The sequence below is a fragment of the Genypterus blacodes genome, unplaced genomic scaffold (genome assembly GCF_046128005.1).
Source record: "Genypterus blacodes isolate CSIRO-AG114 ecotype Tasmania unplaced genomic scaffold, CSIRO-AGI_Gbla_v1 ptg000067l_1, whole genome shotgun sequence".
NCBI classification, from domain to species: Eukaryota; Metazoa; Chordata; class Actinopteri; order Ophidiiformes; family Ophidiidae; genus Genypterus; species Genypterus blacodes.
Genome location: NW_027466879.1, coordinates 16,051,395 through 16,078,402, shown reverse-complemented (window position 1 = coordinate 16,078,402; position 27,008 = coordinate 16,051,395). Strand labels below are relative to the sequence as shown.

The 27,008-nt window shown below is 42.4% G+C and overlaps 1 protein-coding gene across 1 annotated transcript; it reads left to right on the top strand.

Annotated features, from left to right (window-relative positions):
• Positions 1-3,241: 3,241 nt before the first annotated feature.
• On the top strand, positions 3,242-19,071 carry LOC143004906 (AN1-type zinc finger protein 3-like). Its single transcript, XM_076156083.1, has 6 exons — positions 3,242-3,577; positions 8,691-8,731; positions 8,869-9,057; positions 9,891-9,962; positions 14,184-14,384; positions 16,991-19,071. The coding sequence occupies exons 1-6, from the start codon at positions 3,495-3,497 to the stop codon at positions 17,143-17,145; spliced, it is 741 nt and encodes a 246-aa protein (XP_076012198.1). The 5' UTR covers positions 3,242-3,494; the 3' UTR covers positions 17,146-19,071.
• Positions 19,072-27,008: the final 7,937 nt, after the last annotated feature.

Here is a 27,008-nt window from a genome sequence, read left to right as displayed (position 1 = left end):
CCTTGAAAAAAGGGGTGAAAAATGAAAACATCTTTGCTGCCTGGCAGGGTCTTCTCTCATGTTTATCCTGCCTGTGTGTACTTCTAAACACTGCCTACAGCGACTACTGCTTCACAGTCAAGTTACAATCTCTTAGCTCCCTGTCAAAGATGTTTTCCCTCCGCTGTCAGCGAACATTTGTGAGATAGAGAACTCGGCACTGGTAACACAGCCTTCACGCTTAACCTCATTTGACTAAGTCCAGTCAACACACAGTTAGTGCAATATATTACACTGGATTGCACGATGCTTTGCAAAAATCCGACGACAAGATTGACATGAGAGAGACCAAACGTGTAATAACAGTTGATGGCAAAATGAATCAGCTGTCAGTGGACCGGCAACACTTGCCACCAATATTTGTCTTCACCTGCCAGATTAGTGAATCATCAAAAAAACATCATTACATAACCCAGACCATCTTTAAATAGAGACAGTCTGACGAAGAACTAATATCCAAATCCAAATAGCCCAATTATTTAAATCAATAATGCTGATCTGATAAAACTAAGCTAATCCTGTTTTCAGATACACCCCCTCAGAGCAGATCTATAAGTTGTGACACATTGCTTGTCTGGTCAATAGCAACTGGTCTTACCTATTTGGGGATGGCATTAAAAGATAAGAGAGACTCTCATTTATGGACAAATGTGTTCATAAAGATTTCCCATATAATCCATCTATACTGTGCATTAGAGAGCCTGCCTCTCATATTAGCGGCCATGAATCAGTTCTCTTTATCGACACACAGAGTGGAGCTGGTGGAGCTGGGTAATCGACATGTTTCGTGCAGGCCATGATTTGTTACCACCAAATAAGCATATTAGTTCAGCGACGAAGGAGCTGTGAAATTGCTGGGTGGCGGAGCAACACCTTGGAGTATTGATTAGACCACACTTTGTTACCACAGATGTATCTATAAAATGCAGAGCAAAAGAAGCTGTTCACATAGACGTGGAAAAGGCTTATGTGATATTTCACAGCTTATCAGAGAAATCACCCTCTTTGATGTGACCCATGGGAAAATTGGATTTTAGAGCTGTCCTTGTGGCAGCATACAGACGAGGCCTTTCAGGAGCAGTTGCTGTATCAAGGAAATGTTGCTTTGCCTCTTTTCAGGCAGTAGCACTGTCCCTCTGTGTGAGGATCAAAGGCATCACAAGTTTCCTTACCATATGCCTCAGTGAATACAAGAAAGGTCAAGAGAAGTCTGTGCTGTCTGAAGACTCCCCTCATGACAGCAGGGGAGACAGTATTCAACGTGTGTGCACTCTGCAGTGATGAAGGCACTAACCCATACTTGATCCATCGTCTAATTAATTCCTTTAGTTTTCGTAGTTAGTGCAGGAAGGGGAGAGAGGGGTATATGGTCTGCGAGGAGAGAGAGAGGGGATCTGTCTTTGAAGTGGTGTTATGCAAATCTCTGGAGGACACCAAAGCCCGAGGCTGGACTCCGAATGTGAAGAGGGAGGCAACAACAAGTTTTCCTCTGCAGCACCAAAACCGGGGAGCATCATGGCCAAGTTTGCTCCTCTGAATTATCGTTGTGATTTGTTTGTTTCAAATAATATATTCCATCAGAAATATCATGTCTTAAGGCAACAATATGCCAACAAATGATAAGGCAAAGTGGATGCTGAGAAGGAGAGTGAGAGACAAATAATAACTCAGCCCCTGCTAGGAGCGTTTGGCCCCACACTGAAATCTCTCCTCTTTAAAAACAAGTTTCTGTAATCCCCTGAGGTGGCCCCTCTATGGTCCTAACTAGCACACAAACTATCAGCTGTCTGTCTTGATTCTGCCGTAGGCCTCGTGTCATTTCTCTGCAGAAAGCTGCCAGGGTCTTGTTGAAGGGAATCTAAACCTTAACAAAAGTGTGAGCATTCTTTTTGAAGTCATTTTAGGTGAAAAACAAAAATTCTCTGTCACTATTAATGTTGCTGCAGACAGCTCCATCACTATGTGTACACATGAAAACAATTCAACCCTCTAGCTAGAAACCAGAGTACCAATGCTGTAATGATATGTGATCTCAGTAAAACAAAAATATAAAGTATTGGGTTTGTGTTGTCAAAAAAAACCACAGACTGTGTTTGTGACACAAATGGAATGTTTGAGATGTTTGAGGAAAATACAACTGGTGTTCCTTTCACCTCAGAGCAGCTTAAAACCTGTTGACTCTTGTGTAGCTTTGGCTCACGTGCTCATGCTCATGCAATTTCATCATCAAGAATTAGAAAATATGATTGAAGCGCTGTAATTTCCTCTGCGGTAAACTGACCTTGAAACTGAGTTGAACTACATCAGCAGCAAAGACACATGAAACAACATCTGCTTTCTTGAACCTCAACATGTGACAGAGCTCCTGAGTCATCACTGCTGACAGCTGCAGGACTGAGAAACTAGCAGGAGGAGGCACCTATATATATGAGTCTCCCACAGGAGACAGGCAGAGTTGGTCTACATTGCTGAAGAAGTTGGGAAAGGTTCAGGTTTTTTAATAACAAAACGTCTCGATACTGTCAAGAGCAGGCTTTCATGGAGGCATATTGTGACAGCAGCAAATGTAAATGATATGAATCACCATGACAGGTCACAGCATTTTGCAGAATCACCCTATTGTGTGGCACTTGATGAAATCTAATAGAGATTGAGTCATAGACGTAGATTCTAACAGCCTATATAGACAGATGGGAGACAAGTAAGGTGGGAAGATTGCGATGTAATGCTTTAGGTGGCAGATACATGTGCTTGACAAAGTTCTGTTGGATTCAATGTCCCCACAATTCAAATATCTGAGAATGTAGTTTGTTAAGATTTTAAAGGTGAAGATTGTGATAGCATGACTTAAAATATTGAATATATTCCAGCCATTAAATACAGAAATTTTATAGTGGTGCATGGGGTGAAAATACTTTTGATCTTTGCGTCTATTTAATTAGCCAATACCTGCTGCAAATAAACAACTTTGCCCTCTTGTTGTAGTGACATAGTAATGTATGGACGATACCATATGACTAATAACTCCTCTAAGAATTATAAATGGACAAAACATTCCCCGATTCAAATGCCATTTTCAAGCGTGTAAAGTGTGTATGCTGAGTAAAGATATATTTCCTAGCCCTCTCCACTCAGCACTGAGACTTCATATTTCCCTCGCTCACCCCTCTGAAGCATTGGTTTCTCCCTCACTCACAGCTGATCGGCCCCTGATTCCCCGGTGGCTCTGACCATCGTTTTTTTTTTGAACGGAACAATAATTTACACGCTTTTAAATGTACGGACACGGTGGCCGCTTGTGTCGACTAAATTACCCGTATCCAGTGAGACTCTGAAGGAAAGTCTGAGCGGGATATTACATCTGCACTACTTGTTAAAAACCGGGGATCTAAAGGCAAATACGAGGCCCTCACCTAATCCCCGGATTCACCTGCTACGAGGAGACCGAGACTGACATGGGGGACACGGGGAGCGAGCGCAGCAAGCCTCCGACTAACGTAAACGTTATACCCCCGCGCTGCCACTGTGGCTTCTGGGGGTAAGGCGAATAACGTGTCAATGTTTTTTTCGGCGGTGTTTTATCTCTGTTAGAGAAACTATGAAGGTCGCTAGCCACTAGCGTTAGCAACTGAAGCAGGGATGAGCCGCTTGCCTTGTTGTTACCCCCTTCCTATTGTTTATTAGCATTAGCCGCAAGCTAACGGGCTAACTCGAGAAATTGCCGAGGAAAGCGGTTCGGGTTGTTAACCGAGCCGGTGACATTGCCGGTAAACCGTGTAGTTTAAGTAGTTTGGTTAAAAAAAAGAAGAAGCTGCTGATTAGAGATAACAAGCAACCAACTCAACTTAGTATAATCGGATCAACTTTGACTTGACAAGATACTGCGGATACACCTTGGACTGAAATGCGAGGCTGTAAAACATTCGGTTTTGCAAATATCATCCCTTAATCGAGAAGAAATTGAATGGATTGAGTTTGGGCTAAATGTTAGATGCGAACGTGATGGAATTCAAAGTGTTGAACAGGTGTTTATAATGAGAACCAAAGTTGTAAGCGACCTCACTTCCCTATAGGATACAATCCAACAATCTGCCAGTAATATATCTCTTTAAAGCTTATTCAAGTATACCTTTTGTCCAACTCCATTTACATATGTGGAGTTGAGAGAATGATGAAACACAGTCATGGATCATTGTAATGGAATCTAGGACAGCACTGCTATAAGATATAGCCTTAAAACCATCAGGGCTGAATCAATACCTCTCAAAAACTACATTATTAGCTCAGCTCCCTAAAATATGATTTATTGCAGAGACTGTATTGGATTGCTTGGGAGTGTACAGGTGTAATAGGTTTTGTATAGGCACATCCCATCTGCAGTCAGTATTTAGATAATCATTTAGACTGTATGAAGTAAGGGTAGAGCCTTGTTTGGGAATGAGGAGAAACAGTAGGAGGATGTACTGTATTCTTATTTTATACTTCTATCATTGGAGAGTTTGTGCATGTGGGTGTACGCTTGTGTTGAATTGACGTTTGTGTTGAGTTACGACAAGCACCATTCATCCAATTGCCCCCAAAGTTGCCAAAAACATTGTTCCGAGGTCCAGCGTTTGATAGGGTGATTTTTATTGTACATTGTTCATGTAACAGTTTATAGCACTGGGAGACAAATGGAAGCACCCTGTTGACACATGAGGAGACATGAATGGAATTACTCTAGCGTGCCCCATAATGACATCATAATGTCACAGTTGACACGTGAAGGTGGTGAGGGATGGGGGGGGGACGTTAAGGGGTGGGGCAGGGGTGAGGAAGGAGGTTAAGGGGAGGCTGGGGTTATGGGTGATAGGATAGGGCTGGGGTGAAATACCAGGGTGTGGATGATATTGGGTGGTCAAAGGTCAGGGGTCAAGAGAATGAGCAAGTTGGCATCTACCGTCCTCAGCCTGTATTCACTCACGTTAGCTCTACACACCCTTCTCCAGAGAAAGAGGCAACAGCATGAACATTTTTATTGAAGGTGATGAGTTCTAGTTCACTATAATGCCCAATTTGTCAAATTGTAAAAGCAAAGTGTTTTCATAGAGAGATGTAGTTAGATTTTGTGGGCCAAATTCAAAGGTTTTAACCCAATAAAAAAGACAAAACACCCTTGTGTTATATGGAAGGGTTGTGTTCTGAGATAGCAGCTCAGACATAGAAACGTTGGATGAGCACGATAATGATAAAAATCAAAGCAATCAAAATCTCAGTCACCACTTTACAATGACACACGGCACTCACTTAGAGAGATTGTGGCCAAAATGGAATGTGGAATGATGATCAACAACACGGCAAATATCTCAAGTGGTGGTCGTCAAGTGGTACCAAACAATGGAACTGTTGAAAACTAAATACACCTATCTATATTTGCTACATTGTCAAAGGAAAATGCAAAGAATTCCATATTTGCTCAGTAAGATGCTTTGCTTCATTTACAACAGACTCTAATTCACAGCTCTTTTGAAGTATTCTACAGTCGTCATGGCCCTTATTATACAAAGTCAGCGCCGTGACAGACACTCAGGTTAGAACATGAACTCTGCATTGAAATTCTTCATTGAAATTCAGCTTAGAGCGACGCTTTTATGTAGCATTTACTTCTCAGCTAATGAAAATAGAGTACTTTTACCAGATTGATTTCTTAATTAAAATGTTAAACAACAATGTCTGACAAGTATTGGCGATGTATCAGGCATAATAATGTGTTGGGCTTTTAAAGTCGTCAATCATGGTTGCTCATTAAATTTTGCACGCAAATATTAGCCGTTACAGAACACTTAAGCATGGCGGCGACTGTGTCTAGTTGGGAAAATGGGTTTCTAAGGGACTTATATTGTGCCGTGTGGGACTTGATAGCAAAAGCAGGACTCCTTAGGTTGTATCTATCTCACCATGAACTCACGATATGGGATCATTTGCTAAATATAGATTTTAGCTGATTGTTATTGTGTATAGACATTATTTCCAACGTCATAGGATCCTTCAGGACAATGTAGAGCAGTAGGGGATTCAATCATTCTGCATCATAATGGACAGTCATTTAGGAGATGTCTAAATCCAAAGGTTAAAGGTGTTAAAATGTGCTATCATTGCTGCTACTACTTACTTATTAACAGATTCCACAAAATGAACAAAGCCAACAGATAGTTTATCCTTCTTACACATTTAGTCTATAACCATGTCTTAGAACTCTTTTTGTCTTCTTCTAAATAGTTAAGGGTGCATAAAAGACCTACAATGATGTTGCATGACATTCTGTAATGTTGGTATTTCTCTCAGGTCATCTTATTTCCTCCTCTGGTTACGCTTGCTCATAGAAATATGACTCGCTGGGTCCACTTCAGTTGCGAACTTGACAAACCAAGCATTCTAAATTTCCCAAAGAGTTTAAATCCAAAATAGCTGATGAGAAATAGCAAACAAAGAAGTAGCAGGGTAAAGATAGAAGGGTAGAAGTCTCTAAAGATACTACTTTTCAAATATCCAAGAGACTTTGTCATGCATTCTTGCAAATCACTTCCGTTACGTTTGTTTTCATGCCATGTCACAAGCTTTTATTACAAGTGAACTCACTCTGTCACTTAACTGCATCACCAAGGCAACAGAGCCCAGCTTCCGGTCTGTTCCAATCAGATGGTCTCATTAGTAGCAGCAGTGGGCCAACTGTCAGGAGTCTATTTAATCTTCACTTGGCTAATAAGTATGCAGTTTTTCTTTGTTTTATCTCTTTGCTGCATGTTTTTGTCCTCCCGTTGTAGTTTTCTTAATTAATCTGATTACTCTGATTAGTAGGGTTGACAACAGGAAAGGACTGCTGTGGTTTACCTGTGATTGGCTCCCCGTCTTTCAGTGTGTCAGAACGAGGTTTCTCCTCTGTCCTTCTTCCCTGTTTCCTCCTTTCTCTTTTACATCCCAGACAACACACCGGCAGACTGGCAGACAGTCCTCAGGTAGACTGCAGCCGACCTCACATTTAGAAACGGGGACAACGGTGTGCGACAGGCTGCCTAAAATAAATAGGACGTGAGCGTTTCACTGCGACCGTCACGCATGGTGCTCAGTTAGTAAGGACGTAGGCTGAAAAGGAGATGAGAGGAGTCCTCCCAACGATGAGCCAGAGCCTTGTTTTGGCAACAAACAAGGTCTCTCGGAAAAGGCCACTTAATCAAGATTATTTGGCAAAAGGTTTTTATCCATGTTTGGAAATTCACGTTTGTATATAAAGGCTTTTTCAATTGAAGTACATGGATGAATCAATTGCTCGTAATTGTTTAGCTGGTGAGGCGAGGAGACGCTATGCATGAGGCCAGGGAGGTTCAGCAGCTCACCGTCTCCCCGTTAATGCCTCTGGCCTAACCTTCATCCGACTCGCCTAGGACTATTTCCAACATTCAAACTAAAGGCTGTTGTCATTTTCCAGGGAAATCAACTTTGTGATCACATCAGCTCCAGATTGTTCCCCTGTACTCAGACATAAGGGACTTTAAGTAGCCACAACCATAACGACAGCAGCGACTGGCTAGAAATAGATAAGTGCTGTTTTTCCCATGGGTGCACTTTATGAGCCATCATTGTCTGTAGACATGAAACGGTAGAATTAAGTAGCAGTAAACTTGAATTAGATTATTTACTAAATGGGGTTGTTCAAGCACCCATATTTTGCTCGATATTAGCAAATTAGTTTCATTCCCGTTGGAACTATAAATAGTTTGTGAAGTGGACAATATTGACAATAAATGAGCTGTTTTGAATACGTGAATGAGCTGCGGCCCTAGTTGTTGCTGCTGTCTGCATGGCACTGCTGAACATTTTGCTTTTGGAAATGTGTCCAAGCACTCATTGAAGTAATTGACTATAATTGTGTGCTTTGAGTCATTGCTCATTGAGCTAAGCAGGCTGAAGGATGATTCCAGATTGGTTCAAAAGCCTGAATGGTTGTATGCAAGGTTGCATGGATGCCACATTAGAGTAAGCGTATATTTCTCACTCCGTCTCATATGGACAGCAACAAATGAAGGCAATATTTCGCTCCATTCCAAAGTGGAATGTCGGAACTGACACTTTCACAAAGGTGAGGGTCCTGCAGTCCCGCAGTATCCAGAAGTGCTTATCCTTTCACTTATTCTGCTTGCTGTAGAACTCTAAACAATGCAGAGTATGGAGCAGAAACTGAACCCACACAGACAAAACATGTTTCTCCTCTTTTTCAGCAGCTCATTTCTGCAGAGCATCTTGTATTGCCCAAATGTCATCTGACTTGATCTGGATATTGCTCGAAATGTTCAGTATTGCAGCTGATAAACAAAAGTCAGACTTCATTTGATGTAGCTTCCAAAATGCTTTTCTACACCATAACAGTCTCAAAGCAAAGCAGCTTTGGATCTGCTGAATAATTTAATAATGTAGACTGGATCAGAGTCTTAAATGAAATGTCTTGGGCCTGGGCTTATATTAACCTGCTTTTATCATTTGGTGAACCACCCAGAAGTAGCCGAAGACACTGTTGCCTTCTTCTTCCCTCATCGCAATTTTGGAACCCTTGTGTAAGCGTACAACTATTTGACTATTTAACACATTTCCTCCCTCTTCCTTTTTTCTTACCTCAGGTCAAGCAAAACGATGAATCTCTGCTCAAAATGTTTTACAGGTAAGTTCCTGAATGCTGAAGTTGTTTGGAACTGCTTTGAAGAAGTTGAGGATGAGGACGGAGATTTTCCAACTAGTTGGTTAAACACGTGCAAACTTTCACGCAAACCTCTCTATGTTTTGATGTTGTCTCTTCAGACATTCAGAAGAAGCAGCCAGATGAAGACTGTGCACCTAATGCCTCCTCGAGCTCCAGCAGCAGCCAAGCAGATGTCTTCTGCAGCGAAGCAAATAGCAGCATTACTCAGTCCCTAATGTCCATGTCCAACACACCAGAAGAACCCCTGACAGTGGAGACAGGAGTGACATCGTTATCTGCACAGGAGGGTAAGAACGGCAGTGAATCGGAGAGAAATTGGTATCAGATTTCAGCTTCAGTGGTGTAGGACCATGGCGTGTTCTACATCACAGACCCAGAAGGGCATGAAACGCTTTATATCCCAGTATTATGAATCAAATATTCATAATACTGGGAATATCATGGGAATCATTGCCATCACTCGCCTCTCCTTTGGATTTGGGTGTCTTATTTGAATTTGTCGAATTGGAGAAGGTAACTCTCTTAGTTGGGGAAGCTGCCTATTTTCAGCCATTATTCAAATTCTGTGCTACAGTCTCCCTTATTGAAGTGGGTCTTATGGAAGTGACTTTGAGGGACACAGCAATGGAAAGAACAAAAAGGCTACACATCCTGTATTGAAGGACATCTGCAGTAGCCAGGGCGTCTTTCATTACTATAAGGACAGGACTACCAAATAGAAAATGTGGAAAGAAACAAATTTGCCCACACAAACATATTTCCCTGTTAAGGCGGGAGAGACTTCAACAAGTGAATGAGTTTGACTTTAAAATGCTTGCAGTAGTTGAAACGTTACAAGACAATGTTTTACTTTCAAGACATTAAGAAGCTACATAATCTTAGAGCTATGTATGAGTTATTCACTGGTATTAATATTAATGCGCAAGTATTTGCATGAGCTGGATAATAGGTTGAGTAAGTTATTCATTGATGGTAATATCCTGCCTGAAACCACTGGCGCATTCATTAGTGACACAGAGTGCATGTACCCTGGCTGCACAAGCTTCACAATCACTACAATTGTTAATATTATTGGCGAAAAACGCTCTCCCTTACATACGTCTCCCTCCCTGTCTCTCAGAGGTTCCCGTCGGCAACACAATCACGGTCTTCAGCTCCCTCTCCACTCCCACTAAACGGACCTTCGAATCAGGTACGCCTCAGCAAAAAAAACCTCCTGTTTTTCCGTGTCATTACTGTGTTTGGCATTGTGCACCTGCCGCGTCCAATTAGGGATCGAGAATGGTCGAAGCGGTACAGTCAGCTGTTTTGGATTGATCCAAAATGGCCCTGTTAATTGGCCTTCCTGGAGAAATGGCAGAGGGAAAGAGGTTGGGGGGTGGGTGGGTGGGTGTGTGTTTATGTGTGTGTGTGTGTGTGTGTGTGGGGGGGGGGGGGGTGGACCAGGCCAATAATGCCTGGCTGCGAGACTGCAGATTTGAAGCCGTTGGCGTGATTACAACAGTGACTGCTGACACACACCAAAAAGGCTCACGTTTCTAAGGGTTGCATAGAATCCACACTGGGTCCATTAGGCCACGCCTCTTGTTTGTGCCCTCGCTGGTTCTGCAGTCAAAAGCACAAAATTTCAGTTGACATTAATAGAATTGGCAGGAAGTGTTCCCATCACCATCTACTTAATCTTTCCCAGTCTGAACAGCTCTCAGGGTGGAACGCTTTGAAGAAAAGAGCTAGAGGGGTCAAAGGTTGTTCACTCTTTTCATCTCACACAAAGCCAGGCTGCATCTCCAGTTTGAACCAGTCCTGTTCAGACACACACTGATTGACTGACGTGTTTTTTTTATTGAATGACCAGAGGGCTGCTTGTCAGTTTAATGCCAAAATCAGTGACAAGAGAATTATTTGTTGGTGGTAAATGTGTGTGTGTGCATGTGTTACCTAATGTCTTACCTAACCAAACTGGCAAATGATCAGCTTGCTCTCCACATTTCCTCAAGTGCTCACGTATAGGGAAAACTGGATTGTTGCATATTTATCTGTGTTTCTGCCCTGTTTTGCCTAGAGTGTGAGCTAGTGAGGGTGCACACACTCACTTGACCACACACACACACACGCTTGTTTGATGCAAATTCAATTAATTTAACTAGAATCAAACAGATAGACAGAGATAAACAGAGAAAGTCAGAGACAGGGAAACACTTGCCTTACGCAAGATCCCACCCACTCTCTCTCTCTTTTTCTGTCTCTTTTTCTTCACTATCTCACTTTTCCCCCTCCTCTCTGCCTCTCTCTCTCTCTCTCTCTCTCTCTCTCTCTCTCTCTCTCTCTCTCTCTCAATATCCCCCCTCCTCTCTGCCTCTCTCTCTCTTTCTCTCACTTTCCCCCCTCCTCTCTGCCTCTCTCTCTCTCTCTCTCTCTCTCTCTCTCTCTCTCTCTCTCTCTCTCTCTCTCTCTCTCTCTCTCTCTCTCTCTCTCTCTCTCTCTCTCTCTTTCTCTTTCACTCACTTTCCCCCCTCCTCTCTGCATCTGTCTGTCTGTCTGTCTGTCTGTCTGTCTGTCTCTCTCTCTCTCTCTCTCTCTCTCTCTCTCTCTCGCTCTCTCTCTCTCTCTCTCCCCCTCCTCTCTGCCCCCCCCCCCCCTCTCTCTCTCTGCTAGTCACCACACCTAACCCAGAGTGTGTGTTATTGAATGTGTTACTCCTGAAGGTGTTACTGTTGCCTCCCACTTAAACTGAAGTATCATTTTTGCATCTCAATTCCTTTCCAAGTACATAATGAGCAAGTCATTAAATGTGGCAATTAGCTGCTAGAAATGTTAAAATGGGTTAAATAATGTATGATGTTAATCAACACAGCAGTGTGTTCTCAAGATGCTGTAATGGATTGTTGAAAGCGGTGGAATCCCAGCAGTCAAAGCAGTCCAGCATAGACACCAGTGTATTGTTCTGCTTTCTCTGTTATTTCATGTTTGTCTGTTGTCGCCTAATTATAAGCTTAAACCTGCTTTAAGAAATATTAAGATTTGAATAATTGTGTGTGTGTGTGTGTAGTGAAAGCACTGTTTGTTTCACGCTTAGGCTTTCACAATTTGCAAGAATCTGTTCACACATCTGTGCAGCTTTTCACTGCTTGTTGGGTGTCGAGCTTTGCGCACAGACAATATGCATATTTAATGAGCTCTGTCCACTGCTTTTAGGACAGCACATTTACATGTGTCAGCCTCCCATCGCGTGTGCATCCTCCTAACTGGGAGGCTGCTTTGCGTAGTTTGTCTGAAAAAAGTAAAAAGTTTAGTCTAAAGAAAACAGTGTTTTCTTTACATTTTCTTTACAGTGTTTTCTATACATTTTTGAAGCACGAGTCCGGGGACAAACAAAGTTCTCCCTTGAGTCCCACTGTCGGGCAACATGCCTGTGTTTGTATGTATGTAGGATGTATGGGGTCATGCTTGTCTGCTTCGAATAGTTCACATTTGTTTTTACCCATAATAGTTTGACGTATTGTGTACTTTTGTAGTCATTTTGTTTGGGGGGTTAGAAGTGAACTTAAGGGGTAAAGCTAGATCAGAATCTAAGCAATATACTGTATATTTTCAAAGTTACGTCAATTCTGTAGGTGTTCAAAAAGATCTGTGATCAGCAGCTGCCTGTGTTTGTTTCGTCCATGGAAATTAGAGTGCAGTGTTGCGCAATAATGCCTTCATAATACAGGTTGTTTATTTTTACAATCCTGAAGACACTGCTACTATTGACGGCCAACAATTTAGAGAAGGCATGGAGTCGTTAGAGTATGGCATGTACTGTGCGTGCGGGTGTGTGGGATTACGCAATCTTCTTCCCATAGGTACGCGATGCACCCTTACCACTTCTTCCTCTCACTAAATGTTTTATCAGTTTAATGCTTTAATGACTGGATGCTCTCATGACGCCCATTCAACAAAAAACACGTGGCTACAAATGTCTCAGGGTTTTTACTTTTCTGGTAAGTTGTTGACTCGCAATCCTATCGGATGTTTCAGGTCGTGTAAATTGGCCACCGAGATTTACTAGGATAACAGCGGGAAGGCAAGGGAGCGAGCAATTTGCAGCTCTTATTCTCCACGCGCCTACAGAAGTGCACAGACACACACACACGCACGCGCACACACACACACACACACACACACACACACACACACACACACACACACACACACACACACACACACACACACACACACACACACACAGAGGGATCGATGGGGCAAGCTAGGGGGATCTGCTGCTCGGCGTGGCCTAGTTCTCAGAGATTTATTGAGTGCTGATCTGCATTCGGCCAGGCCAGGGAAAAAAAAAGTCTTCAGGATTGATGAGAAAAGCTGAGTTGAAATTCCAGCCGACCGGCGGAACTGGCGACACGCTCTTCCTGTCTGTGGTTGCGGAGCTTAATGTGATCTAACGCAGGGGGAAAGATTCGAAACCGACGCATGAATCTCCAAAGCACCTTTTCTAATTAAACACACAGGTATTTTTGTTCCATTGGAGACATTATCTGGTCTCACTCAGTTACAGGCTGCATTAAATCCGACATTAGGTCTTAATGTCATAAAAGAAAGTTGTTACGGAGCAGAATATTGGAATTCTTAGGTTTTCTCCTTTTGAATTATGATTTGAAATAGCAGAGCTGCACAAATGCAAATGGTAGATGAATGCTTTTTGGAAGATCTGCATAAGTGAGTAATAAGAAGCGAAGGTTTGGCTGTAGTGCATTGGTACATTATTTAAAACCCATTTCTGGTTGGTCCATTAACCTTTATACGCCTCTCTTATCTGTTTAATAAACCAAACGCTGTATATCTGCCTTATTTTGTAAGTCGGGCTCATAGATGTTTCAAATTATGGTTGCTAGATTTGACTAAATTACAGGGATACTTCATTTTGATCACAGTGTTGGTAAATTGAGAAAAACAAATGCATCATCTGGATCTTCCTCACGTCGGCTGGCGCAGACGTGATATAAATAGACTTCTTGTCAGTGTCACGTGACTTTCACTGGATCATTGTCTTATGTTGTACAGTGCAATCAAAACATTTTGGAGGGTGATGATTGGGAGGAGAGATGAGAGATTTCATCACACAAATATGTATGTAACACGTGTGTATATATATATAAATGTATTCTATATATTCATGTAACAAGTGCATTTATAACGCTGGGGTTGTCTAATATAAAATGTTCAATCTTTTTTACTTTACACAGAAAAGTAGCACTCTCTTTGCTAAGGGCCTGCGTGTAAAATATTCATTCATTCTGTGTACTTGTCAAAAAAAAACCCCAAAGAGACGGGGACGGCTTTGTTTTGCATTGATTTCCTTTTGCCTTCTCTCCTTCTTGTTTTTGAATACACGTGTGTTTGCATTTGTCTCCAACTTTAGAGTCGGAGAGTGACGCTTCGCCCGGGAAGCGAGCGAGAGCGGGCGAGGTGCCAGAGGCTGAGGAGACTTCATCATCGTCATCTTCGTCCGCATCGGCGTCCTCGTCTCGCGCCGGCTCTAAACAGCGGAGCCGCAGACGCTGCCATCGCTGCCAAACCAAACTGGAGCTGGTACAGCAAGAGCTGGGCTCCTGCCGATGCGGTACGATGATGCGGCTCTTTACTCAAGCGTACAGCACAAGAGTGTTCGCTCGCTTCTCTCTTTGTAGAGCTCCGGCCTTAGTAGCAGTTGAATACAGCATGGAGCACATTAGGTGTTAGGTATGGTCAGGGAAGCACAAAGCTCTCATCAGTCCAGTGCTAAAATGAGTAGCAGCAGATTGAAGTTGATGTGTATGCTGGGGCGGGGGGGTGAGTTTTATGAACCAACCCAAGATGTCCAGTCTAATCTTTACACCGGCCAATTGTGAGCTTCTGCCACCAATATCAAGAAGGGAGGGAAAAAGGCCTTTGTGCAGACGAGGCTGTAGATCACTTTGACCAGCTGCGACAAGCTGAATCTGATGAGCTGTCAGAAGCCTCAGCGGACAACAGAGCGCTTAAAGGTGTCACACCGCAGCTCAGCAGGCAGCCTAACACACGCGTAAACACAACACACAAACGAGAGGCTTTATATGTGACTCCGAACTCACGCTACTGCTTTCATTTCATTGCTCAGGGCTATTTTGTAGGTGTCTCTCCTTTCCATGCAGGGTAATTTGCTAAGTACAAGGAAACGGGCCGAGACGGAGGAGAGAGAGAGTAAAAGATGAAGAGATAGTCTCTATATCTCTCTCTCTTCCGACTTTGACATCCAGAGCATATAGATGCATGTGTTTGTGCTTGGCAGAACTGTCGATGACCAGAGTAGTGTTGTTGCTGCGGCCTCTGGCAGCGTCGCCCCCAAAAGCCTCAACGTTTCACAACCCACATAAAACATAAGCCAATTACCACACTAATGTAGTTTAAACCAATACTTGCCCGCTAATCAACTTGTTTGCATACAAATTAAAGTGCTTAAAAAGTCACAGCTCTTCTCTGCTTAAAGACCAGCAGCTTAAACCCCTGCAATCATTTCCAAATTGGAAATTGACTCACCTTTTTTTTCCCTCCCCCCTCGAGTTAAACGCTGAGGCGATCCATCCTTAATCGTCCAATGCCCACTCTGAAAAACATACTCCGCTCAGAATGAAAGGGAAATGGTGGCAATTACTGTGATTTCTGACTGTCGCAGTAATTGCAGATTACTTTGATAATGGAACGGCGGAATGTTGGGCGGTATAGGTCAAGAAGCTCCGATAATGAGCTGAAAGCAGGAAAAGCTTTTAGGTTATAAAAATAGAGGGGGGTAAAGTTCCGTCGGAAAAACTAATCTAATGCTTTCCTAATCACTAAACGTCCGTTGTTGGTTTACAGACTAAATTATGTGATAGAAAGAAACTCTTAATGTCCCTCTCTGGGCTTAAATGTGGCACAGTGCTCAATAAGCTCAAACAAGCTCAACAGTCATACTGCTTTACTCTGGCCAAACACAAACGCCACCATATACGTACATTCCCTCCTTTTGTCTTCGTCCGTGAAGGATTCTGTGGTTTTTGCAATCATATAAGTTTATAAAGTCTATATATGTGTGAAGTGTATGTATTATTTGTGTACATATAATAAGCTGTGTATTCCAGGTTCCTCTTAAGAAGTTTTGTAAGGTCATTTAAGATGATTGTATGTTCGATATGAATGGTCTTACCTGACAAGACCCCGTTGTCATGTAAGCTGTTTATAAGGATTTGATGTTATGACGCTGTCCCCTGTACTGTACACTTGCTCCCTTATCTTTGCTTCTATTTCCTAAGAGGAGTTTGGATCCCCCACTGTTGGCTCTGTGGGTGCTTGTCTGTCATCTCCTCCTTTTTGCAAATCTCTGGGTTCCACAGTCTCGCATACTTCCCCTGTCATGTGCTGCGTAATTGCGCTTGGCTGTAATTGCATAGCAACACACTGTCAACCCCAGCTTTTAATCACTGCTCACTGATTGCCAGCAGTGTTATTATGTGTATTAATGAATGAATTTAAGAAGATGAGAGCTAATGAGCCTCTGTGAGCTTAACAAGCCGCCGACTGAGGCAGAGGCTTTTGTGGAGAGCGCTCGAGACACAGAGTCAACCAGCGAGATGAGGGGTTGTCTGCCTTTGTAGAAACAAAGTCAAAACAAGGAGCTGTTAACTAGGCTGTCCTCTGATGAGACTTTCAACATGAGCACGGAGGCAAAGAGAGCTATGATTCATACGTAGAAATTACATATGATGTCATTTATAATCAATGTAATTATATATACATTATACAGTACATTAGATTATTGTCTGGAGTTAGTTTATTCCAATGAAATTTGAGGAATTTCCATCTTGTATTTCAGTGTTTATCTAATTTACTGTATATAGTGCTCACAAGTGAACGACTCTGGTTGGTGTCATGTTTCATTTGATGTCATATCATCTTCCTCATCTGGGGCTCTGCGGTGGCTCATTGGTTAATCCTTTCTGTGTGGAGTTAACGCTGTGTGTCCTGGTGTGTGTGTGTGTGTGTGTGTGTGTGTGTGGGTGTGGGTGGGTGGGTTGTGCGCTGGATACTCCTTTTTGCCCCATTATCAAATATAGTTTGTTAAACACAAAGGACAAATTGCCTCTGTTTAGAGTGCTTTTTTTTCTTCCAAACTAACCTCACTTTCCCCCTCTCTCTTTCTCTCCCTCTCTCCCCCTCTCTCTCGCCCTCTAGGTAATGTCTTCTGCATGCTCCACCGCCTCCCAGAGCAACACGACTGTATGTTTGACCACCTGGGCCGCGGGCGTCAGGAGGCCATCCTCAAGATGGTCAAGCTCGACCGCAAAGTGGGCCGATCCTGCCAGCGCATCGGGGAGGAGTGCTCCTGAGCGCCGCTGTGTGCTTCCTTAGAGACCCTCCTACATCCTCAGAAGGCATCTTGGCACTAATAAGGATTTTGTTTTGGGGGGGAGGGGGGCGGATACAAACTTCCACTTTTTAATTTTTAGATTTAACCCTCAACTTTGCCCGTTCCCCAATTTTCTGCTTCTGTTGGCTCGATCATATCCGTGCTGCTAAGATGCCTTCTGGAGGAGTAAAAGAACAATAACGGCGGACAGACGCACTTCAATGTTCTTTGTAAGCTCCTGAACAGACAAGCATGAAGACAGAAAGAAAGAAAGCAAGTGAATATAAGGAGGAAAAGGAGATGAAATCCATTGCTTTATACAAATGTTGTTCGTTTAAGACTACTTACCTCAGAAAAAAAGAAGAAGAAGAAAAACAACTAAGAAAGAGGACGGAGACAGGATGGTTCCCTTTTCTGTACACTTAAGCTTGGGCGCTGTTTTATGGACTGTGCTCTTTACCTCAGAATCAGCCAGAGCTGCTACGTGCTCTGCACCACACACACACACACACGCAAGGTGTGAAACAAACCCAACCAGACAGCCTTAGTCAGTGTCTTACCTCCTGGCCATCCACTCCTCCGATCCTAACCTTTACACAAACACAAACACACTCCTCTGCACATCCACCTCAGGTTATCAGAATGTCAATGTCCAACCTCGCCGTCCAATCTCTGTCCTGGTTTCTGCTGCAGAGCGTCTTGCACTCCTTTTTGTGTGCGATTCTTTCAAAGGTGCTCCTGCTTTTATGGAGGAGCTCACCGGAGGATGACTTTGGAGATACAGAGTACAGAACTTAGCAAACGTGATGATATGTCGTTGGGAACACTGTGCTTAGTTGTCCTTGGATTGGACATGAAGCTGTGACGGAGGAGACTGTCTTCTTTCTGTTTCTGTCTTTATCTCCTTATTCCTCAGAACCTCACACATTTCCTCCTCACACACCCCTTGTGCTCCTTCTTCAACATGTGGTTTATGGGGATGATGATAATGATGCTGAATTGGACCTGCGTGTCTGCGTTGTTTGGCACTCGCACTCTGATTTGTTTCTTTTTGAAGCTCATCTGGTCACATGGAGCACAAGCGGGCAAATTCAAATAAAGCAGCACACTTGAGTTTGGAGTGAAGCAGAGATGGGGAAAGGTTCCTGTTTGGGAGAATGATGATGATGATGATGATGATGGTGATGTTCAGGTCTCACTATGTCTTAGGCAAGATAGTGATTGTTGTTTCTATGCTTTGAAACAAGACTTCTATGCTTTTATTCTATTTCCCCAGATGTCCCCCCTTCTGCTCCTTCTGCCCGTTCACTCCATTTTTCTCATTTCCTTCTCTTCCTTCTCTCCTCTTAATCTTTACACAGCGATTGTTCTGTTTTTCTTTATTTTACTCGCATGAATGACTGGACCTGACTTCAGATGTAACCTTATTATAAGGAGTGTGTATCTTAAAGTGCAGGATAACTTTCCGTCATACGTGTCACAAACTGATACCAACACAAGCAGCTCTTGTTAGATTTAATGAGCACGTCTGTTGTAACATCCAAAGCTATGTGAGGTTATGTAAACATGGGATGGGTTAGGTGTGGCCTGGGCTGAGCACCGTGTTGGAAATCAAAATTCAAAGTAAAACAAATGAGTAGAAATTGTATAATGAATGAATAATCTGTAAAGAAATCCTTATTTCACCTTATTTTTGTGTTTCTTACACCTTAGTGATGAGCTGCAGCTGCTTTCAGTTGTAATGTAGGGAAGATGAATATTTCAGTGTGTGTGTTCATTTCCTCTCTAATGCTTCCCCTTTCCAAGTTTTTCCTTTTGCTGAGAAAGAATAAACTGGACTAGACAAAGAGTCGGTGCACTTATTGAGGTGACGGCCGGAAAGATGAAGCGTTGATAGGTGGAAGAAGGAAGGAGAAGATAACATACAACCGTGTCTAAAATGGTGTGTGTGTGTGTGTGTGTGTGTGTGTGTGTGTGTGTGTGTGTGTGTGTGTGTGTGTGTGTGTGTGTGTGTGTGTGTGTGTGTGTGTGTGTGTGTGTGTGTGTGTGTGTGTGTGTGTGTGTGTGTGTGTGTGTGTGTGTGTGTGTGTGTGTGTGTGTGTAGTTGTTTCTAATGGAGAGATTTAACTAAAGAGGCCTCTGATGGCGTAATGAGTCTTGTGGGCTGGCTACACCAATTAAGCAAGTGAAGCCACGATCAAACAGGCGTCTTCAAACAACATGGTTGGTGGACTGCCAGCCTGAGCATAATCTCAAACGGGAATAAAAGCAAGAGAAACTACTGCTCTGAAATACAGTGGCTCATAGAAGTGTCTCCTTTCTCAAGGTGGTTGAGACTTTGAGCGGCTCTGCTGGGTAACAAACAAATGTTCAAAGTTTCCTTCCATGTGTTGTATATTTTTATTGACTCTCCTTTCCCCCCTCTTTACAGAAAGAGGGGGGAAAGGAGAGAAAAGTTTTCCCCCCATAATGTTCTCCACTTTATTGCCGGGACCCTGATTGGCTATTAGAGCTCAATCCATGACTGATTGATATTTAGTCAGAAACATTTTTTTTTTGAATTTAGCAAAGCTTTGGAATGTGTAATTTCTCTATCAATTTAAAGCTTTGTGATCTTGAAAAACACGACATATTCAAACCCTAATTGCTGGGATAATACGAATCTGCGACAGAAACAGGGTTAAGGGATGAGAAGGGAGGGAAACTAAAGCAGCATCCAGTTGACAGGATGTTCATTTGATTTGCACAAGAAGGCTTTTATCTTATTCCTCTAGGAAATTAGTATATTTTCCTCCTCATTACCGCTTCCATGCACAGACCTGCAGTACATATAAAGCATATGGCTGCATCAGATGCAGGGTAGCATATTAGATAACTTTTTCAAATAGTATTCATTTTGGGTTTTTTTCATTTTAAGGACCTTTGCTGAAAATGATCGGAGGCTTGTTGTCTTTTCATGCGTTTCAAAGCCCTCCATTTGTCTCTGTTGTCACTGTCTATATTGTGTTTATGTTGGCTTGGTCTCATTCTGACAGAGGAAGAGACACACTGCCAGCATTGGGTGGCAACGAGGAGTGTGAGATCTGTATTTGCTGGAGGCTGATCTCTGTTGGAGAGGGATTTTGGGGATAAGATGTGGTCGCTGGTAGGTAATCCACTTACAGCTCCACAAACAACAAAAGCTGTCATTCATGTCAAATAATTACAGCCTCCTCTGCTGGGTGCTGCCTTGTTAAATGTACTAATTACTTTAACTACAATCTGTCCTCCTCTGCTGTCATCACTTTCTCTCTTTCTCCTATAGAGGCAGACTCGTGTAACGGCCACTGCACATATTAAAGTGAGGAAAATGATCAAATGAATGATTTGAGGTGAGGTAACATAATTATTTTTTATTGTGTTTATATAAGTGCAGGATCAGTTTCCATCATTCGTGTCGTGAAACGTTTTTAAAGCAGCAACAATGTAGCTAATGGTAACATCTGTTATTAGATTTGACGAGTACATGTCGGTATGAAAGCACGTCTGTAATTACATCCAAAGCTATCTAAAGTTATTTTACATTCTGATGTGGTAGAATGTGACACACCTACACGTCTGAAGTCAGGCTGTGAGCTTTATTCCACAAGTACAATCAAGTTTTCCTAAAGAATAGATGGTCTTAATTGTCATTCCCCTTATTTAACATTTATTTTATTTAACAGTTCATTGTCAATGTTTTTTTTTCCATTTTAATATTAAATCAACTGACTGTTTAGATTTATCACCAAACTCTGCAGCTCTACAGGTTGGAGATGCTTTGAGCTCATTGGTTGGTAGATGTTTCCAATAAAAGACACTTTAGCCTACCTGATCCCCATGGCACAGCGGGCACCAGACTGGTTAGTGTACAGTTAGTAAAGACCAAAACAGGCGTAAAAGACTTGTGAATGTTGGACTTACATTCATCTGGTGTATGGAAACATCACTTCATCTTACATACCCTGTTTATGGTATTATCACATCTCATGCCAGTGTTCTTGACCCAATATCGTCTGGCCGAGGTCACAGCTGGTCCGAACAAATGATATACATGTAATGGCTGCAGACTGGCCAATCAGAGCGCCCGACCCTGTCACATTCACATCTGAGGACCACATGTACTGTATGTGCTGCAAAACCACGAGTCTGCAAACAATAGTGACCTGACAAAGGCTCAGCTTCTCCTAAGCATCTCAGGACTGTGTGTGTTTGGTTCACGGTTTTGATTTATTACCCTATTTTGGCCATCATCGCTGCTTCCCTCCCAGGCACTAGCATACAAACACATTGGCGAGGGTTCTCTCTTCTCATAACCTCCCAAAAACACACACAGTGTTAGAGCCATCAGGTGTTCATCCATGTGCGGCGCCTCCACAGCAGGTAGCCGGTCAGAGGGGATTCAGATCATTACTCATTTCTGAATTTTCCTTTTGGAAATCTCTGCGCTTGGTGTTCAGACACCATCCTCACTCGCTCAGGTCGACCTCCCGACCCTTTGTGCAGTGAGCAACGATGCAAAGGACAACATTTGAAAAGGAGCTATAAGCAAACGAAAAAAGGACATTTTAAAGCTATTCTATTGGTGATAATTCACTTCTCTGGCCTTTAAAAAAAGGCACAAAGTTGTCTTGTATAAGTGCATTCTGTCTGAAACAATGGCTGCTTGTCATTGAAACCATATGCTGCTGTTTAACTCAAACTAAGCCTTTATATCACCAGACTCTAGCATCAAATAATCACTTTGAAAAGCTTTTCCTCTCATGCCTGCAGATGGTATTTGTTTTTAACATGCACAGGGGGTTGAGTTATATTCTTAAATGCTCTTTCAGTATAATCTTTTGCTCAGACAAACATTTGATGTAATCCCCTCACACACCATCACTAATGACCGCAGCACCACTCATTACCTTCCAAAGATCCTTAGACCACCTCACATTGACAGTCCGCTGCAGGAGTTTTGCACTCCGCCGCCGCTGACATTTGCTCAGGTTTAAGAGGAAATTAGCCGCGATGGTGGAGTATCGGATCCCAGGGTGGCCATTATTATCAGTCGACCATTTTTTTTTTTTCTTCCCATCTGACCTTTAAGGAAGGCGCTGACTGCACTCTCCTTCTGGCTGACTTCAACAGAGATGAGATAAACCAGTGAAAAGAATGAATCCTTAATGAAGAATTATGGAGGAATAGGGTGGTCTGTATTTCAATGTGAGGGTCTGTGATGAGTGTTGGGCAAGAGAAGGATGTGAGTTTGAAATTCCACAATGATGAGCTCAGTTGCACAATATCATATTAATCTGTGAAAAACATCACTACTGGAGTTCCCATGATTCAGTATTTCTAACTGTTTAGCTATCAAAGAAGTCGTCTGCCATCATCTTGTTATTATTTTGTGTCTCATCATAGATGCAATTATGCTCCTCAATAATAGAGGCAGTCTGTGAGGCAGAGACACTGCAGGCTTTGTTTCCAAGCAGGATTTCTCCCCAAAAAAGGGGAAAAAAATCACCGATTTTCTCTGAAACTTGGTGGACAGACCAAGCCCCAGGGAAATATCCATGAAAGTTTGATGACTATCTGGACCCAGGGGCCCATCCAAGAATTGTGGGAATATTTTCTTCATTTATTTCAAGGTAGAATTTTCTTTGGGTTGTTTTTGGTCACATACAACCAAAAACAAATCTGGCATAATTATCTAAAGATGAGAAGAGGAGATACTCAAATCTATCTATCAAATGTATGCACTCTAAAGACTGCCCCTCTAGTGTTATCTAATATATTTCAACGGAATTGTAAGCTAAGCCCATTTTGTTCATAACTTTGCCAATATTAATGGCTGAACTCAGAAGTGTACAGTGTGCTCTGGGGGTTCACAGAGAACCGAACCCTTCACACTAATAGGTTCTTCTCACATAGACTTAACAAAACATTCTTCGTCCTCGGGTTGCTAATGCATGGTTGAGGACTTTTCTGTCTATTCTTTTAGCGCATTCAACTCATCTGTAATGGTGCAGACCTCTCACACCGATAAGAGCTATTGACAAATTCAAGCTTCCTCCAGTGAGTGTGTGACAGTGTTTCATTAACAACAGCTGAGCCCCAGCAGCGGGAGAAACCAAGGCTTTCTTCACACAGCACCTGGGAAATGGAGCCAAACTAAATACCATGTGAAATTAATAAGCAAACACTGAATCGAATGCTTTTGCAAACTTGCCTCTCCAACATCTAAAACCGCATTATTAATTATAATTCGGCATTATAAATCGGCAGAGAATTATTGATATTCTCATGGTCTTGCGAGATCTCTTCTATGTGGAGTCTTAGCAGCAATATCAAAACCAGACTACAGAGTGGGGATGGTATTTAATCTTCCTCCCAACAGCATTTTGCTTATTAATGTGTAGTCATCATGGCTGCTTGGTACTGTAAAGCCACAATTATTTGGCTGCCTTGGTGGCTGCCACTATTGATTCTCCAGTCTCTTAACACAAGCCCAAAGCAGACCATAGTTTGTTTACTTTGGGATTTCTCTCTCTCTCTCTCTCTCTCTCTCTCTCTCTCTCTCTCTCTCTCTCTCTCTCTCGCTCTCTCTCTCTCTCTCTCTCTCTCTCTCTCTCTCTCTCTCTCTCTCTCTCTTGCACACACACACACACACACGCGCGCACACACACACACACACACACACACACACACACACACACACACACACACACACACACACACACACACACACACACCCTTTTCTTCTTCACCTTTATCTTTCCTCTCTCCTCTTTGCCCCTTCTTAATCATTAGAATGTCTGTCTCTACTTTCCTGGCTTGTGTGTTTGATCTGTTTCCAAGATCCATAGGTTAAGGAAACTTGAATCTAGTTTGGATTGAAGAAGAAACCTGGGCAGCTGCAGCATAATAAGCAGCAGAACAGAGTCCCGGCTGCACCCACTTTGTGCCTCAGACGATTTACTCTGTACGCTGTGTACTCTGTACGTTATTCATATTATATTTGTCCATTCAGTAAATTGCCTTGTGATGAAGTGCGGATGGTGGATGGTAAATTAATAGTACAAACCGGAAAAAGAAAAACTCCAGGTTTCATAAGGGAAAATGACACAGCCTGCTAGAAAAATGCTTGTAAATTGTTCTTGATAATTGGCATTCATCGTGCTGGACGCGTGTGCAAAAAACACTTGCATCCTTGAACTCCACTTGTCATGTGAGTAATTCACCCTTCAAAAAACTGTATTTGTTGCGTGTGGGACACCTGCACCTTTTAAATTCCCTTCTAAACTACAATTAGACTTAGACGAACTTTGTTATCATTCAACCGATACATATAGTGGACATTTGAACAAAATTATGTTGCAATTGGCTCACCGGATTGTTACTTAAAGCTGAGAAAGCAAAAAAGCAAATAACAAAACAATGACTAATAAAGATATAAATATATACTAGACTCAAATATATATAAACATTTCTGTATGTATGTACCAGTAATATTAAAAGTGCTGGTAAACAAAACATCACAAATTCTTCTGCAGTAATTATGGACTTAATATGTCACAACTGTATTCTTTGTAGTCTTCCCCTGTCTTTCTTTCTTGTTAAAATAAAGTAACCCAACATTAAACCTATAACCATTTGTCCATGTTTGACACGTTAGACACCCGTACTGCTCTGTGTTGCTTATATAGAAGAAATTACCCTATTGACATATGAAAGATGCATATAAATTCATGCAATTACCTGTGCGTGCATTGCTACATCGCATCAAGAGTCCTACAGCATCACCTCGCTCTTGACCACCGCTGTTTTCCACCATCTAACAAACACACAATCAGGCTTCACCAGGAAAACCACATACATAGTTAAACGATCCATTTCTTCTCTTCCTCTCCCAAGTGGGAAACCAATCCACGCAGAGAGCCATCTCCTGAAATAGGATCTTAGATCCCTGAAGATAAAGCCGGAGTGTGTGTATCTCATGATGCGTGGATTTCCGGAAGTGTATGTTTGTGTGTGTGTGTGTGTGTGTGCCTTAAATGTGTATTCATCTCCGTGTGGGGTAAGGGTCAGGCTGGATGATATTGTTTTCAAGCGTTTTGCATTTCATAATTTATTTTGTCAATAATGTTTTGTCATAACCTTTTAAGCTATACATTAGAGGATCTGCACACACCGATGCAAATACCTACGTTCATACGCACAGTAGATATACGTATACACACCATATCCAGTACTTGGCACAAGAACAATGTACCTCTTAATCGCCCACCTCTCTTTTATCTGCCTCACTTAGATCCCCACTCTCTCTCTCTCTCTCTCTCTCTCTCTCTCTCTCTCTCGCCCCCTCTCTCTCTCTCTATCTTCTCCCCCTTGTTGACCCTTCATATTTGCCATAATCTTCCTTGCACACAGCTCTCCTTATCTGCTGCTGATATAACAACTTCATAGCGCCGAGTGCTTACCGCCGTGTGTGTCACACTCAGTGCCTTCACATGCTCACAGTATTCTGTAGTTTGGAGAATACACAAGCCTCATTGATTAATTAGCTTATCTGGATGTGATTTAATCCAGTGTCATAGAATGCAGCCTGTGACCAATAGTGTATTTGTCACTGTAATTTATTCTCTGGGTTATTTTGAACACAGATATCTTGATTACTGCAGGTCTAAATGAGAGAGCCAGACACTGACAATGAGAAGAGAGGTTGAGAGAGATCAAATACTGTCAGAGGTCAGGCTTTAATTTCTTGGGGTCTCTGTATTGTTATAGTGCTGCGATGCACTTTGGAATCTCTTATTCATCAGTTGGCATGCCAACGAGGCCGCATTTGGGCAGAGACGGCAGGAATTATTCAAAGAGACAAAGGAGACAGAGGACGTAGAGGCACTTTGGGATAGAGGGGATGGGATGGGATGAGGGTCTGCGAGGAAAAGTGTTACGCATCTGTCAGGAAACCCTGACAACACAATCTCTCAGACCCCTCCCACCTCGCCCCGAGATTCCATTACCCAAGCAGTGATAAAATTTCCCAGTGACACCAGTGGTATCACATCTCCAAAAGCCTCCCATACAAACATAAATTCGATGCACCATTGCTGGATAGTGTCTAATTGCTAATTGGAGTAATATCACATTGCACTGAGCGGGTTCTAACAAATTGCTGAGGCCTGTGGTGTGTGTGCGTGTGTGTTTGTATAGACAGGATAGAGTGGCCAAGAAGTGGGGGAAGCAAATTTATTTATCTAGAGTGATCCATGATATTAGACAACCCAATACAGGTTAGGTTTCAGACAGCATCTCTCTCTCTCTCTCTCTCTCTCTCTCTCTCTCTCTCTCTCTCTCTCTCTCTCTCTTTCTCTCCCCCTCTCTCTCTCTAGGAACAGTTATTGTCCCACACAGTAAACCATAAAACCATAAACCTCTGTCCCAACCTGTGACATTTGTTGAGCTAGTTTGCTATTGAAAACTCCAAATCATCGTGACATCAAGCAGTATTTCTAAGATGGAGATGTAATAAAATGAGAATACACACACTCATATTGAAAGAAAGCGTTCCTAAGCACACACACTTGTCCACAAATACTTCCAGCTCACTGTGAGAGAACATGCACATTCAATTCAATTTCCTATGCAGGTGAATTGGCACTGAACACATCATTTCAGTTTGATCATCAGTCAGAGTGACCTTTAGGGACTGATACATTAGACAGATGCAAGAAAGAATGAAAGTCTTTGAACGAGAACTCTGCGTGGGATCTTTATTTCCTTCCATGTTTTTCTTGTTTTGTCATCAATAAACTTTTTATTTGTTATTTTGAATAT